The 16,845-nt window shown below is 41.1% G+C and overlaps 1 protein-coding gene across 1 annotated transcript in view; it reads right to left on the bottom strand.

The window, feature by feature from the left end:
• The window catches only part of LOC132822475 (dynein axonemal heavy chain 12-like), a 40,394-nt gene extending 26,914 nt beyond the window's left edge, over positions 1-13,480 (bottom strand). The window contains exons 1-5 of the mRNA XM_060835851.1: positions 13,412-13,480; positions 10,262-10,485; positions 8,690-8,739; positions 7,720-7,851; positions 4,287-4,445 (exon numbers count right to left, since the gene is read on the bottom strand). Coding sequence (XP_060691834.1) covers positions 4,287-4,445; positions 7,720-7,851; positions 8,690-8,739; positions 10,262-10,395 — 475 coding nt within the window. The 5' untranslated portion in view covers positions 10,396-10,485; positions 13,412-13,480. The remainder of the gene's footprint in view (positions 1-4,286; positions 4,446-7,719; positions 7,852-8,689; positions 8,740-10,261; positions 10,486-13,411) is intronic.
• Between the last annotated feature and the right edge of the window lie 3,365 nt (positions 13,481-16,845).

Here is a 16,845-nt window from a genome sequence, read left to right on the forward strand (position 1 = left end):
CCTCAGGCACAACATCACAGGGATCAACAATGAAAACAGGGGCAGTGAATGCAGGACAGAGGGTGTTGTACTTAAATGCTCATAATATCTGAAACTAGGTAAATGAGTGTGTGAGCTGTGGCTGCAGGGGCACCAGGGCTGGGAACTAACTATCTAAGGAGATGAGTCCTATCGAAAGGACAGGCTGGTGGGCAGAGAGGGCTGGGTTGCCTTGTTTGTAAGAAATAAACTTAAATTGATAGCAAGGAAAGATATAGAGTCGACAAGTGTAGAATCTGTGTGAGCTGAAAATGTGTTGCTGGAAAAGCGCAGCAGGTCAGGCAGCATCCAAGGAACAGGAAATTCGATGTTTCCCGAAACATCGAATTTCCTGTTCCTTGGATGCTGCCTGACCTGCTGCGCTTTTCCAGCAACACATTTTCAGCTCTGATCTCCAGCATCTGCAGACCTCACTTTCGCCTAGAATCTGTGTGGACAGAGTTGAGGAACTGTAAAACAAAAATAATGGGAGTTATACCCAGGCCCCCTAACAGTAGTCACAAGATAGGGAAGAAAATAAATCAAGAAATAAAAAAGACATGTCAGAAATTCTCTACAACAATAATCATGGGTGTTTTCATTATGCAAGTAGACTGGATAAATCAAGTTGGTGGCAGATCTCAAGAAAGGAATTTGTGAAATGTCTACAGGTGGTTTTTTTGGAGCAGCTTGTGGTAGAACTCAGTAGGGACCAGGCAGTTCTGGATCTGTAATGAGGCAGTCTTGAATTCGGAGTTGGTCTGTTTGCTGAGCTGGTGGGTTTGTTGGCAGACATTTTGTCCCCTCTCTAGGTGACATCATCAGTGCTGCATTGCCTCCCGCTATGGTACTTCAGCTTTGAGCTGTTTCCAGTTGGTGCTGGTTCCGGTTTTTCCATTGCAGCGGTTTGGATATCGGGTCCAGGTTAATGTGTTTGTTAAAGAGTCCGAGGATGATGCTTCCAGGTTTTCCCTTGATGTTCTTTGTTTCGCAAGTTCTAGTATCGTTGTGTTGGCCCAGTCAAGGGCTTTTGCCCAAAACGCGATTCTCCTGCTCCTTGGATGCTGCCTGACCTGCTGTGCTTTTCCAGCATCACACTCTCCTTGTGTATGGATACCAGGGAGAGTTGGTCCTGTCGCTTGGTTGCTAGTTAGTGTTTACGGATGCAGGTTGCTAGCTATCTGCCTGTTTGTCCTACACAGTGCTTAGTGCAGTGGGAGTTTATCAATTACACTCATCTTGCACATAGTGGGTATCGGGTCATTTATTCTGGTGAGCCGCTGTCTGAGTGTGGCTGTCGGATTGTGTGCTGTCAAGATCCCGAGTGGTTGGAGCAGTCCAATTGTCAGTTCCAAAATGTTTTTAATGTATGAGAGAGTAGCCGGTGTGTTGGGTGTCCACTAAGCTGTGGGGATATCCATTTTTAGCAAAGATTTTGTACAGGTGTTCTCCTTCCTCTCTTCGAAGTTCCATGGTGCTGCAGTGTGTTGCTTCTCTTTGAACAGGGTCCTAATGCAGTTCCTCTCTGAGCAGGACGAGTATAATTTACAAAGTCCCATGCAGTAACTGCACTAAAAATTATGTAGGACAAACTATGTAACTAGCGATCTGTATCCGTGAATACCAACCAGCAACTAAGCGACATGACCAACTCTCCCTGGCATCCATACACAGGGAGAACAAGAGCCATGAGTTTGACTGGGACGACACAACGATACTAGGACAGGTGAAACTAAGAACGACTAGCGAATTCCTGGATGCATGGTACTCATCCTTGGACTCTATCAACAGACAGATTGACCTGCACCCAATATACAAACCGTTGCAATGGAAAACTGGAACCGGCACCAACCGGAAACAGCTCAAACAGAACCACATCAATTCAAAATGGAACAGTATAGCTGCGCATCACAGGAAGCAACACAGTCCTGATGACATCATCTAGAAATGGGACAAAACTTCTGCATACCAGCTCAGCGAACAGACCAACAATGAATCCAACCAGCTCCCGAGCTACAGATCTTCACAAAAACTTTAGGCAGACTTGATTTGGAAGCTGAAGCTGAAGGAACCTTTAGAGCAGAGTGATCATAACATGATAGAATTCGCCCTGCAGTTTGAGATGGAGAAGCTGGATTCAGATCTAATGATATTATAATTGATTAAAGGTAACTACAAAGACACGAGGGAGGTGCTGGCAGAGTTGATTGGAAGACAAGCCTAGCAGGTAAGCAGCAATGGCAGGGTTTCTGTGGGTAATTTGAGAGGCAGAGCAGAAATTTATCCCCAGGATGAGGAAACATACTAACGAGAGGATGAGGCAAACCTGGCTGACAAGGGAAGTTAGGGTCAGCATAAAAGCAAAAGAAAAAGCTGGCAATATGGTGAAGATTAGTGGGAAGCCAGAGGATTGGGAAGCCTTTAAAAACCAGCAGAAGATAACTAAAAAGCAATATTAAGGGGGAAGATAAAATTTGAGAGTAAGTGAGCTAGTACAGCAAACTTTGTTTTAATCAGCACAATATGACCCGGCACTCTCAATAAGCTGGCAAAAATTATATCCATGAAATTCCGGAAGTTTACTGTATTATCATGATCTCCACGCTGTCTGAGTAGTCAGTTACAGATGCAAGTGAGAAGGCTCTCTGCCGCTAAGTGTTATTAAAGGCAAAATTGCATTATTACTTAAGTGATTTATGCTGTAAATAAAGTATAACAGAGATGTATATACCCCTGCATCACACTTCTATGACTTAGTATGGGTTTTTACGTTGCTTATGTGGACCTCATGATCAACTGGAATATTTGAACAATTGGTAAACTCCTGGTCCCATAGGTGCTGGTTAATAAAGGATTTTGCTGTAATAAAGAAGAAGATTGTAATATATAGAGTTTGGACTACTAGAAAAATGAGGCTGGTGAAGTTGTAAAAAGGGAAGAAAGGAATGGTGGAGGAGTTGAATAGGTACTTTGCATTAGTTTTCACAGTGGAAGATACCAGCAGCTTACCAGAACCTCAAGAGAGTTAGAGGGTAGAGGTGAGTGTAGATGCCATCCCTAAGAATAAGGTGCTGGGAAAGCTAAAAGGTCTGGTGGATAAATCACCTGAAACAAATGGACTACACCCCAGAATCCTGAGGGGATAAATTAGGAGATTGTAGAGGTATTGGTGGTGATCTTTCAGGAATCATTGGAGTCATGAGGCTCCCAGAAACTGGAAAATGGCTAATGCAACATCCCTGATAAATAAGGGAGGGAGGCAGAACACAGGAAACTTTAGGCAGGTTAGCCTGACCTCAGTTGTCGGTAAGATTTTCGTGTCCATTATTAGGGATGAGATTGTGGAGTACTTGGAATTGCATGGTAAAATAGGGTTAAGTCAGCACAATTTTGTCAAGAAGAGGTCATGCATGACAAATCTGTTAAAATTCTTTGTGGAGGTAATGAGCAAATTAGACAAAGGAGAGCCAGGGAATGTAATTTATTTGGATTTCCAGACGGTCTTTGACACGATGCTGCACTTAAGGCTACTCAATAATTTAAGAGCCTGGGATGTTTGGGGCAAGGAACTGGCTTGGATAGAGAATTGGCAGAAGGCAGAGAATAGGAATAAAAGGGTCTTTTCAGGTTGGTAACGTGGTGACTGGTGCACTTCCACAGGGAGATCAGAGTCAAGATTAGAGTGGTGCTGAAAAAGCACAGCAGGTCGGGCAGCATCTGAGGAGGAGGAAAATCAACATTTTGTGCAGGAGCCCTTCATCAGGATGGATGTGTTGATGTTTGAGATGGTCCAGAGATTAGATTAGATTACTTACAGGGTGGAAACAGGCCCTTTGGCCCAACAAGTCCACACCGACCCGCCGAAGTGCAACCCACCCAGACCCATTCCCCTACATTTACCCCTGCCCCTAACACTACGAGCAATTTAGCATGGTCAAATCACCTAACCTGCACATTTTTGGACTAAGGGAGGAAACTGGAGCATCCAGAGGAAACCCACGCAGACACGGGGAGAACGTGCAAACTCCACACAGTCAGTCGCCTGAGGCGGGAATTGAACCCGGGGAGAAGACAGAAGAATAGTGTCGAGAAATGTGTGAGCCATGGTTGAATGGCAGATCAGTGTTGATGTGCTGAATGGCCAAATTTTGCTCCTATATCTTACAGTGTAGTAACAGAAATAAATAGGTAGATTGCAATATAAGTAGATTAACTTTGGTTTCAAACATTGGTAAAGTTAAGTAGTACAGAATTAAAGAGAGATTCACCAGTTATTAAAACAGAATCACCCTCTTCATTCTTGGCGTTGGGTTCACAGCCTTTCTCAAGTAAATACTGCACATTTTCTTTAAGATTCAACTGAACCGACAGAAAGAGAGGGGTTTCACCCTTCAGGGTTTTCTGCTCCCATGTTCTAGGATGAGAAGCTGCAATAAATGAAATGTTAGTTAGAAATAATAACATAAATCTGGCAATTCAAACGCCATTAGAAATCCACTTGTGTCAACTACATGAAACTCCTCATAGTAACTTGTTAAATTGCAATGATTATTAGTTTAGAAAAATAGATATACAACACTGTTTTGCTCTTAGTAGCCAGAGCAAAGCCCAAAACAAAATCTTCTTAGAATCATAGAGTCATAGAGCCATGGAGTTGTACAGCATGGAAACAAACCCTTCGGTCCAGCTCATCCATGCTTATCAGATATCCTAAGTTAATCTAGTCCCATTTACCAGCATTTGACCAATATCCCTCTAAACCCTTCCTATTCATGTATCCATCCAATTGCCTTTTAAATGTTGTAATTGCACCGATGTTTATCACTTCTTTTGGCAGCTTGTTCCATTCTGTGTGAAAAAGTTGCTCTGAACGTCCCTTTAAATCTTTTTTCCTTTCACCTTAAACCTATGTCCTATAATTTTAGAATCCCCCACACCTTGGAAAAGACCCATGGCTATTCACCCTATCCATGCTCCTCATGGTGTAATATGCCTCTATAAGGTCACCCCTCAGCCTCCAATGTTCCAGCGGAAATAGCCCCAGTCTATTCAGCCTTTCCCTACTGCTCAAACCGTCAAACCCTATCAACATCCTTGTAAATCTTTTCTGAACCCTTCCAAGTTTCACAACATCCTTCCAATAGCAGTGAGACCAGAACTGAATTCAGTACTCCAAAAGTGGCCTAACCAATGTCCTGTAGAGCTGCGATATGACTTCCCAAATCCTATACTCACTGACCAATAAAGACAAGCTTACCAAATGCCTTGTTCACTATCCTATCTACCTGTGACTGCACTTTTAAAGAATTATGAACCTGCACTCCAAGGTCTTTTTGTTCAGCAACACTCCCCAAGACCTTACCATGAAGTGTAATCCTGCCCTGATTTGCTTTTCCAAAATGCAGCACCACACATTTATCTAAATTAAACTCCATCTGCCACTCTTCAGCCCATTGGCCCATCTGGTCAAGATCCCGTTGTACTCTGAAATAACCTTCCTCGCTGTCCACTACACCTCCAAATTTGATGTCATCTGCAAACTTACTAACCATACCTCGTATGTTCATATCCATATCACTTATATAAATGACGAAAAGCAGAGGCACCAGCATCGATCCCTGTGGTACACCGCTAGTCACAAGTCTCTAGTCTGAAAAGCTACCCTCCACCACCACCCTCTGTCTTCTATCTTTAATCCTGTTCTGAATACAAATGGCTGGTACTCCCTCTATTTCATATGATCTAACCTTCCTTATCATGAGGAAACGTGTTGAACACCTTATTGAAGTCCATATAGATCACATCCACTGCTCTGCCCTGATCAAACCTCTTCAATTACTTCTTCAAAAACTCAATCAAATCAGTGAGACATGATTTCCCACGCATAAAGCTATGTTGACTATCTCTAATCAGTCCTTGCCTTTCCAAATACATGTAAATCCTGTCCCCCAGGGTTCCCTCCAACAACTCTCAGGCTCGCCAGTCAATAGTTCCCTGGCTTTTCCTTACCACCTTTCTTAAACAGTGGCAACATGTTAGCCAACCTCCAATTTTCTGGCACCTCACCTGTGGCTATCAATTATACAAACATCTCAGCAAGGGGCCCATTAATCGTTTCCCTAACTTCATGCAGAGTTTTTAGGTAAACCTGAGTAGGGTCAGGGGTTTATCCACCTTTCTGTGTTGTAAGACATCTGACACCTCCTTCTCCTCTGTCATACATTTTTCACCATTTAATCTCTTATCTGCATGCAGAAAATTTCCAGCTGTGAAATCTTAATATCTCCAGTCAGAATAACTCTTATTGTAGTAATCCATAAATTACATTTATTAGAAGTAATTATTTCATATTCTTAATCCAATGTTTAGAGTTTTCTACTACCCAGTGGAAAAAATTCCTTTGGTGTTTAGGACTAAGTACTGTATTCTAAATTTGATTACTTTTAATCTTTAATGTTACTGAGTTTTTTTTAAAAAATGGATTCCGTTTCATGAGCACAGAATTTCAAGGGGTTAAATGTAGTTTAGATTATGCCCTGATGCAAATGGAATGCAATACTATGACTGAAATATTCAGGTGTCAAAGGACATTATGAAACAAATACTGGAACTTCATAAGGCAGGAAGTACACTGCAATTGCACTTAATTGAATGGTATACAATTTTAAATTCAACTTCTCGTAATGTTTTCATAAGCAATCCTGTTCGAAATTCCAAGCAATGCAGATGTCAACCCTATATATAACTTGAAAATCTGGTCTTCCTTGTAAAAATGTTTACAACAAATAGCAGTGTAACATGTTTAAAATTGTAAGGTAGTACCAACAATGCAAAGGTTTTTTTGCCTTCTCACAAACACAGTGTATTAGTTATTCTGCGTTGAAAAGTGTGGTGCTGGAAAAGCACAGCCGGTCAGGCAGCATCTGAATAGCAGGAGTGTCAATGCATAAGCTCTTCATCAGATATAGGGGGTGGCCCAACAGAGCTGAGAGATAAATGGGAGGGGGTGGGGCTGGTATGAAGGTAGCTGGGAATGCAATAGGTAGATGAAGGTAGGGGTGAAGGTGATATGTCGGAGAGGAAGGTAGAGCGGATAGGTGGGAAGGAAGCTGGACAAGTAGGACAGTTCAAGAGGGTACCCTCCCATTTGTTCTCTCAGCCCCCTTGGACCAACCCTTTATATCTGATGAAGATTTTGGATTAGTGGTGCTGGAAGAGCACAGCAGTGCAGGCAGCATCCGAGGAGCAGCCTGAACTGTTGTGCTCTTCCAGCACCACTAATCCAAAATCTGGTTTCCAGCATCTGCAGTCATTGTTTTTACCTATCTGATGAAGAGCTTATGCTCGAAATGTCGACTCTCCTGCTCCTCAGATGCTGCCTGACTGGCTGTGCTTTTCCAGCACCACACTCTTCGACTCTGATCTCCAGCATTTGCAATCCTCACTTTCTCCTCTATTAGTTATTCTGTAGAGCCTAACTCCTAAACTATGATATTCCCAAAAGTCGTAAACTATCTCCGATGGATATCAGTAGCAGATCATGAGTTGACACTGATGGCTTTTCTAATGCTATTGAAAGCAACCAACATTGAGGGGTGACACACATCTGAAGACATAATTGAGCAAGGACTAACTCAAGATTGATGTTTTTCTAGTTGATTTCCAATTAATAAATAACAACATTAACATTGACAATGTCACCTTTGAACGTGGCTCCAAGAATTGCCTGATTTAACTGTGCAGCGGCTTCGTGTAGAGGAAGCCAACCTCTTTCATCAACTTCAGTAAATGCAAAGGAATGAATGGACAGTTGTTGCACATCTGCTTCCTGACCTAGAAATGAAATATTCTTCAGTCATTTACAGGATGCTGATAACAGGAAAACAATTTCAAATATTCAGATAATTTGTCAAGTATTCCACTCCACAGAGCACACAAGGTAGTAAATGTAGTTAAAATGTCAAAGTACCCTTTGAAACAAATGGTGGAACTGTATATGGCAGGAAGTGCTCCATGCAGATTGATGTTTGAATGAGTACAGTTTTAATGTGTAGTATCCCTTTACTTTTCCTCCCCAGTGACAATTCGCCTAATAATAGATGGAGGAAACATTAAGTCCTTGAAAAGAAACTAAAATTCACGAATCACTGCTAATCAGTGGGTAACATAGGATCCTCAGTGTGATTTACCCTTGTATTTTGTATCTATGCATTTTGGAAATTTATTGTCTGGACTTGCTGCATGAAAGATACTTCATTGAATCACTACAGTGCAACAAGAAGCCATTCGGCCCAACAAGTTTAGACCGATCTTCCAAAGAGCATCCCACCCAGACTAGACCCCACCCCATCCCTGTAACCCTGCATTAACCATGACTAATCCACCTAACCTTTGGACTGGGGGAGGAAATTGGAGCATCCAATGAAAGCCCATGCAGACATGGGAACAACATGCAAACTCCACACATACAGTCACCCAAGGCTGGAATCGAACCCAGGTCCAAGGTGCTGTGAGGCACACTACATACGCAGTAAATAAAAAGCCTGTCAAGTAAATCCATCCATGTACAATAGTGCTGTCTGTTACATGTTTGCTCAGTTTTCCTTTTTTAGATGTGTTGTTCAAGCATTGTGATTAATACCAAACCATCTGTAATTGTATATTAATTTACCTGTTTTTATTGCTTCGACAATCTTCCTGTTTTCTTCACTTGGTAAGAACCTACACACAAGAGCAAGGTTATATGAACTGCAGATTTAGAAACATGCTCAAAGTTTACTATTGCTCTATATTTTGTAATTTACTTCTTGTAATTTTTTAAAGCTTTCAAATCTCGGTGTTGCTGAAGCTTTGAGCTGGACATTTGTTTCTATTTTAGTCATTTTAAAATAGCACAATTATTCAATAAAACAATAGAATTGTTTTAAGTATAAGTCAAATACCTAGATACATGCAAACAATAGGAGTACAATTATATGTTTGAAACATAATATGTTTCGTCATAAATTAGATTAGAGCAGTTATTGGTCTTTGAGACCCTGTTACAATTTCTTGTTTCCCTAAGCTAAACGTAAAAAGATGTGTCATTGTTCCTTTGGTGAATAAAACACAATTTACAGTGTGATCTCTATGGACTGTGAACCATTAATTTTAGTTTTGCTGAGTCAGCTGATCGTGGCCAAGGGTGCTGTTTCGATGATACAATCATCTTGGACTTCACAAAATAATCAACTGGTTATTTTGAGCATTATCTATTGACCAATGGAGGATGGCCACCAGATGAAGATAGGTTTGGATTCAGCTATGATGCTCTCCATAATGGACATAATGTCGATAAATAAATATTAGTCAGTTGGTTTAACCCTCAATGAATGCACACTACCTGTGGCAGCTGTGACCCAACAATATTGGGTAAGATGCGATTTCCTTTTCTGGTTGAAATGAATAATATTATTATTGCTGGTGACTAAATTTAAGATGTGATGCTGTGATATTAAAAGTCTGAAAAAGCCACTGATTCCTTGGTAAAGACTGTGTTCAGATGGGAAATTGGGCTGCTGCATAAAAGAATAAGTTGAGGTTTTGAAATATTTGTACTCGAGTTAGTATTTTCTGCATTCAAATCTGACACATGTTATATGTATAATTTAATTCACTCCTATCAAAGCTTGATTTCCTATCACAAGGCACTGGGAAGAAAGTAAATTGGCATCCAATGTATTTTTTTATTACAGTGTGTAGAGATAATATTACATGAACATATGTTGTTGCCAATAATAGTCTACATAAACTATATACTTGTTTAGAACGGAATGGAAGCACTGGATCAGTATAGTGAATAATTTCTACAAGAACAAGGCCATAATATGTGGAATGATGATGCTTTTGTGATAATATCATTGGCTAATAATCCAGCAGCCGAGCTGAATGCTCTGGTGACATTGGTACAAACCCCACTGATGGAATTTAAATTCAATTAAAACGATGATTATCAATTGTTGTAAACACACGAATGTCCTTTAGTTAAGGAAATATACCACCTTTACCTTGTGTTTGCCTACATGTCTAACCATAGACTCACAGCACTATGGTTAAATAAGCTATTCTTTAAAATGATCTGGTAACCCATTCAGTTCAAGCAGTGGGTAAAAAATGCTGGTCATACCAGCACCATCAGCATGAAAGAATATGAAGAGGTGTAATTGCTTGTTATAGAAATGAGGGTAGGATTACTGCACTGTACCTGAAATCCTCCAATTCTGCTTCAACAGAATGCAAACAAGGATCCTGTGCATAGGCATCTAGCAGACTTTGTTCCAGGATATGTTGCATTATTTCCTGATCTGCCCATTCTTCGTCTGTTGTTGTTACATTCATGATAAAAATTCTCAGTCAGATTCTGACCTAAATACTTGTTTCCCTTTCACACCAAGGAAATTGTGTACCATAATTTGGAGTGAAAGATTCCTGTAGGTATATAAATATAGAGCGTAAATTATTTAACTTTTATTCCCTCCCTCAGTTTGATTCTCTTGATGTCCTTTACTGTTACTTGACAAATATCTCCCTTCAGTGAACCTGGTGGCAGAATACAGCATTCATAAACTTTTATTCTGATTAATAAATTTCCTGACAACAATTAAACTACATTGAATATTTCATATATGCATTTATTGTTCTGGATTTAGCTTAGGTATCCAACATTTATAGTAAAGTGATGGGAAGATCCATAAGGTTGGACTGAAAGAAGGCAATCAGATGGGTGGAGCTATTGATTTTGGGACTGTTGGTGCCCTGGAGATTTAGAGAGATGCCTTATATGTAGTGCTCTTCAATTAATTGCTCTTTATGAGCTCTGAAGGTAGTACACTTGTGTTTTATATCACTGCTGTTCATTATCCTCAAACTTGGTGTGTTGCTCTTTGACTAGGGGGTAGAATAGGCTGGTGCTTCAAGCTGGCAAAATTATGAAGCATCTAGAAGATAATCATAAATCTAAGACTTGTATTGCAAACTTTTCCAGAACTGTTCTGTTGCTTGAGCAGGATGATTGTTTATTCAATCATGTTTTTTGTTCCTTGGTGATAGGCCAATCCTGCAAATATGCCCAGCTAGCTGAGAGGAAGCTTGAGTTCTGTTTGGACAGGATAGTCTCTGTACCAGATAATAGTTGACTGTCTGATTAGAATAAAGATGCATACAGAGCTCTGTCACAGGTCAATTAAGTTATGACTGTTCCAAAATAGTGGACAAAGATTCACAGGATGGATTTGAGTGTGTTAGCTACGAGAGAGGGTGGATTATTTAGATTATTTTCAGTAGAGCATCGGAGGGTGTCGGGTAATGTGATAGAAGTATCTAAGATTATGAGAGGCATGAATAGGGTGGATAGTTGGAGTCTTTTTTCAAAGATGGAAATGTCAAATACTAGGGGGCATAAGTCTAAAGTGAGAGGGGGAAAGTTTAAATGACATGTGAGATGCAAGTTTTTTTTATACAGAGGGTGGTAGGTGCCTGGAACACCCTGCTAAGGGAGGCGGTAGAAGCAGAAACAATAGTGATATTTACGAGACCTTTAGACAGATAAATGAACAGCAGAGAAAAGAAATATTGAGCTTATGCAGGCAGATGGATTAGATAAGAATGCTAACATGGTGGGAACAGTCATAATGGGCCTTTACTGTTTCATGTTTTATGATGATCACATATTAACTATACTTCGAGTAGAAGTTCTTCTGATTGCCAAAAATACCAACCTGATAATATGGAACAGACTGGTAAAAATCATTTATCCTGGGCAAGTCTACCAAGCAGGTGATGCCTAAGGCTTTTTCATCCTGGCATTGCTTTATTCATTGGAAACAAGGTAGAGATATTCCTCCTGCTGTGGAGAGCTTTGATGACCTTCCTAATTCAGTAGACAGCAAATTGTGACATGTTTTTACTGTTACTAGCTGAAGATTAAAAGGAACCCATGCAGGCCAAGGTGATTTTAAGCAGCCATTAAGGTTAAGCATATTGCTGTTGAAATCCTGATGTGAGACTCGATATGTGGTTACATGAGGGCTCAGCACCAACCTCCTTTTGTGTAAGATAATAAATCCTGAAATCCATTATGAGTATGGCATCCTGTAAGATGCTCTTACTCTCCTCTCTCTTTTCATGATTTGTTGATTGATCTGTTTCTCCCTCTGCTCTGACAACTCCAATGACATTATCAGACCCCTTTGACTGCAATTAAATTATTTATAAAGCAGGTAAAAACAAGGACTGCAGATGCTGGAAACCAGAGTCTAGATTAGAGTGGTGCTGGAAAAGCACAGCAGGTCAGGCAGCATCCGAGGAGCAGTAAATTCGACATTCCGGGCAAAAGCCCTTCATCAGGAATACAGGCAGAGAGCCTGTATTCTCTCCATCCTTCAGGCTCTCTGCCTGTATTCCTGATGAAGGGCTTTTGCCCGAAACGTCGATTTTACTGCTCCTCGGATGCTGCCAGAACTGCTGTGCTTTTCCAGCACCATTCTAATCTAGAACATTATTTATAAAGCAGCCAAAAACATCTACTTTTCATCAGTCAAGCTTAGTTTAGTAGATTCTGTTAAGAAACAAAAAGTATCCATGCAGCCTGAAGTTACAAACCAGCAACTAACCTGTTAAGTATTACATAACCTCTGTAAATAGCTCTGGTGAACAATCCTTTATTGCTCACTTATAGAACCTAGAACAGAGAACATTATAACACAGTATAGGCCCTTTGGCCCTAGATGTTGCGCTGGCCTGTGAAACCAATCTGAACCCCATCTAACCTACACTATTCCATTATCATCCATATCCCAAGTTTCCTTATTGAGTTTACACATGGCACTGAAGCAGACCAATATCACACCAGGGCCCTATAACAGGCAAAGGAATCTTATTTGTATAAGTTATTCTTTGATTTTAAATAGTGTTGATATGCACACTTGCAGAGAAGCGTAATTAAACATAACACATTTCTGGCTCATAATGAACCTTCTTGCAAATCATATTCAACTTGTAAACTCATTTAGCACCCGAATATCAAATATTGCACAATCAAGTTTCAAGGCCAAAATGTAATTTTCGTTGTTGAAGAATATTTTGTCCCTTTGTTGCTGGGATGAAAATGCTTTAGAAAACAATTACTTGTAGAAAACTTGTTCCTGATACAAATTTCTGGCATTTTTCACTTTCAAGTAGTGTATGAACATTAATAGGAGCTATAAAACCTGCAGATTCATTTAATCTATTTATATTTCGTGACTTCAGCAAACAACATAATTGATTTAGATGTTACTTTCAATTATCAGACAGAAATGTTACCACTATGAGCACGCTTTATGAAATGTCTATTCCAGCAGTTTTATTTACTCACCTTGTGTTTCTTTACTCAAAATATGACCTAGAACATTTTGACTATGTTGTTTTCCAAGGTTGCCTCACTGTCAGTTGTCAGTGACTCAACCAATTGCTAAAAATAACAGCAGTGGCCTTTCTGTTTGTCTCATTCAGCATTCATCATCTAATGACATGATCCAGTGCCACAAATTCCTAAATAAAACTGAATGGGAAACAATTTAGCTCTATTTTTTAAAAACAATCTTGATCTATTTTACTTTCTCAGAAGAATATATGGAAACCTGATCCCTGAAGAGTTTACTAGGTTTACATTTTTAGCATTGACTCCAGTGATTATTTAAGTTAATAAGATTTATAAATGGATATACCTGATGTATGTTTTAATCTTGTCACTTATTTACCAATGAAGTCAGTGACTTTGGCTGGAAGAAATGGTGAAATCTCCTAGACTTGATGTATCATACATTAGAAACGGAAAAGTAGAACTAAGCATCAAGCCTCAGGCAACTGTCTGTGTGAAGTTTGCACATTCTCCCTGTGTCTACATGGGTTTCCTCCAGGTACTCTGATTTCCTCCCACTTTACCGGCGCTGCCTCGTGCTCCCACGAGGAGGTTGAACAGTTCATCCACTTTACCAACACCTTCCCACCCCGACCTCAAATTTACCTGGACCGTCTCAGACTCCTCCCTCCCCTTCCTAGACCTCTCCATTTCTATCTCAGGCGACCGAATCAACACGGACATTTACTATAAACCGACTCCCACAGCTACCTAGACTACACCTCCTCCCACCCTGTAAAAACGCCATCCCATATTCCCAATTCCTTCGTCTCTGCTGCATCTGCTCCCAGGAGGACCAGTTCCAATACCGTACAGCCCAGATGGCCTCCTTCTTCAAAGACCGCAATTTCCCCCCAGACGTGATCGATGATGCTCTCCACCACATCTCCTCCACTTCCCGCTCCTCCGCCCTTGAGCCCCGCCCCTCCAATCACCACCAGGACAGAACCCCCCTGGTCCTCACCTACCACCCCACCAACCTCCAGATACATCACATCATCTGTCGTCATTTCCGCCACCTTCAAACGAACCTCACCACCGGGGATATATTTCCTTCCCCTCCCCTATCAGCGTTCCGAAAAGACCACTCCCTCCGTGACTCCCTCGTCAGGTCCACACCCCCCACCAACCCAACCTCCACTCCCGGCTTCTTCCCCTGCAACCGCAAGAAATGCAAGACTTGCGCCCACACCTCCCCCCTTGCTTCCATCCAAGGTCCCAAGGGATCCTTCCATATCCGCCACAAATTCACCTGCACCTCCACACACATCATTTACTGTTTCCGCTGCACCCGATGTGGCCTCCTCTATATTGGGGAGACAGGCCACCTAATTGCAGAACGTTTCAGGGAACACCTCTGGGACACCCGGACCAACGAACCCAACCACCCCGTGGCTCAACACTTCAACTCCCCCCTCCCACTCCACCAAGGACATGCAGGTCCTTGGACTCCTCCATCGCCAGACCATGGCAACACGATGGCTGGAGGAAAAGCGCCTCATCTTCCGCCTAGGAACCCTCCAACCACAAGGGATGAACCTAGATTTCTCCAGTTTCCTCATTTCCCCTCCCCCCACCTTGTCTCAGTCAAATCCCTCGAGCTCAGCACCGCCTTCCTAACATGCAATCTTCTTCCTGACCTCTCCGCCCCCACCCCCACTCTGGCCTATCACCCTCACCTTGACCTCTTTCCACCTATCGCATTTCCAACACCCCTCCCCCAAGTCCCTCCTCCCTACCTTTTATTTTAGCCTGCTGGACACACTTTCCTCATTCCTGAAGAAGGGCTCATGCCTGAAACGTCGATTCTCCTTCTCCTTGGATGCTGCCTGACCTGCTGCGCTTTTCCAGCAACACATTTTCAGCAAAGTTAAAAATCACACAACACCAAGTTATAGTCCAATAAGTTTAATTGGAAGCACTAGCTTTCAGAGCACTGATCCTTCAGCAGGTGGTTGTGGAGCACACAATTGTAAGACACATAATTTATAGCAAAAGTTTACAGTGTGATATAACTGAAATTACACATTGAAAAATGCCTTGATTGTTTGTTAAGTTAGAATGTTAGAATGACCATGTTAGTTTCACTTCTTCCATATGTAAATCACAAAACCATTTTACAAAATTACATTCTCAGGTTAACTTTAACAATTGGTGTCAGCCCAGATAATGTGTTGAAGGTGTTAGCCCCCTGTGTGCTGTTGTCTGTGCCATAATGTTTAGACTGATACTAATCTAAAAAAATGAGTTAACAGAGTGTTACATGGATTCATGCAGTTTTTGAGCAAAGTACAATGTAACTCTGCAAGTACAAATTCACCCCACAAATGTGTGTGTGTGTGTGTGTGGACTATAACCTGGTGTTGTGTGATTTTTAACTTTGTACACCCCAATCCAACACTGGCATCTCCAAGTCATGGAAAATTGCATCACACCTTTATTCACAAAGATAGCTAAGGACAATAGGCAATCCAGAGTAAGAATAAGTAACTTGAAGAGAGACAAATTCAATAATGGCCAGAATGAGCCGAATGAAGTGCAACAAGATGTTGACAGGAAAAAAACTAGCTGATATTGGGTCCCTTCAAAAAGAAGATGGTTTTGGTGCAGTCAAGGTATATCCCCTCTAAAAGGAAATAAATCCAGAGCTCTCTGAATGAAAAAGGGGATAAAAATTAAAATAAATAAGAACATTTGTGCTTTTGACAATGTGAAATCCCCCCCTTTCCATTATTTCCACCATTGTTTAATTCTCTGCTATTGCATTCCAGCTGTCTCAGTGGCTGGCTGAGTTCACACTGAGCTTCTGTATCTTCACTTTGTTCAATCAAGTGACGCTCTGGAAGCCATAATTCCTATTCAGCATCCACAAAACCAAAACTGTGCCATAAACCTCCATTCTTTTAAATACCTTAATTAACCTCATGCCATTGATGTCCAAACTTCTTCCTTCAGGAAGCTGCCATCAGTAAAATCTGGAAATAATGTTAAGACATGGAACTTGAAGTCCAATACATTTCATTTGGACTTTATAGCTCCCTGTCTGCAAATGTGTTCCAGATGGGCCAGTAAAAATCAGCCCATTGTTTTTGTATATTTTAGTTACATTACTTTGACATATACGTTTTCAGAACATTTATAGCTCACGTTGAGGTTCTGGTTGTAGGTTTGCTCGCTGAGCTGGAAGGTTCATTTTCAGACATTTCATCACCATACTAGGTAACATCTTCAGTGAGCCTCCAGACAAAGCTGGTGTTTCCTGCTTTCTATTTATATGTTTGGGGTTCCTTGGGTCGATGATGTCATTTCCTGTGGTGACATCATTTCCCATGGTGATGCCATTTCCAGTTCTTTTCTCAAGGGGTGGTAAATGGGGTCCAAGTCAATGT

The sequence above is a fragment of the Hemiscyllium ocellatum genome, chromosome 14 (assembly GCF_020745735.1).
Source record: "Hemiscyllium ocellatum isolate sHemOce1 chromosome 14, sHemOce1.pat.X.cur, whole genome shotgun sequence".
In the NCBI taxonomy this organism is placed as follows: domain Eukaryota; kingdom Metazoa; phylum Chordata; class Chondrichthyes; order Orectolobiformes; family Hemiscylliidae; genus Hemiscyllium; species Hemiscyllium ocellatum.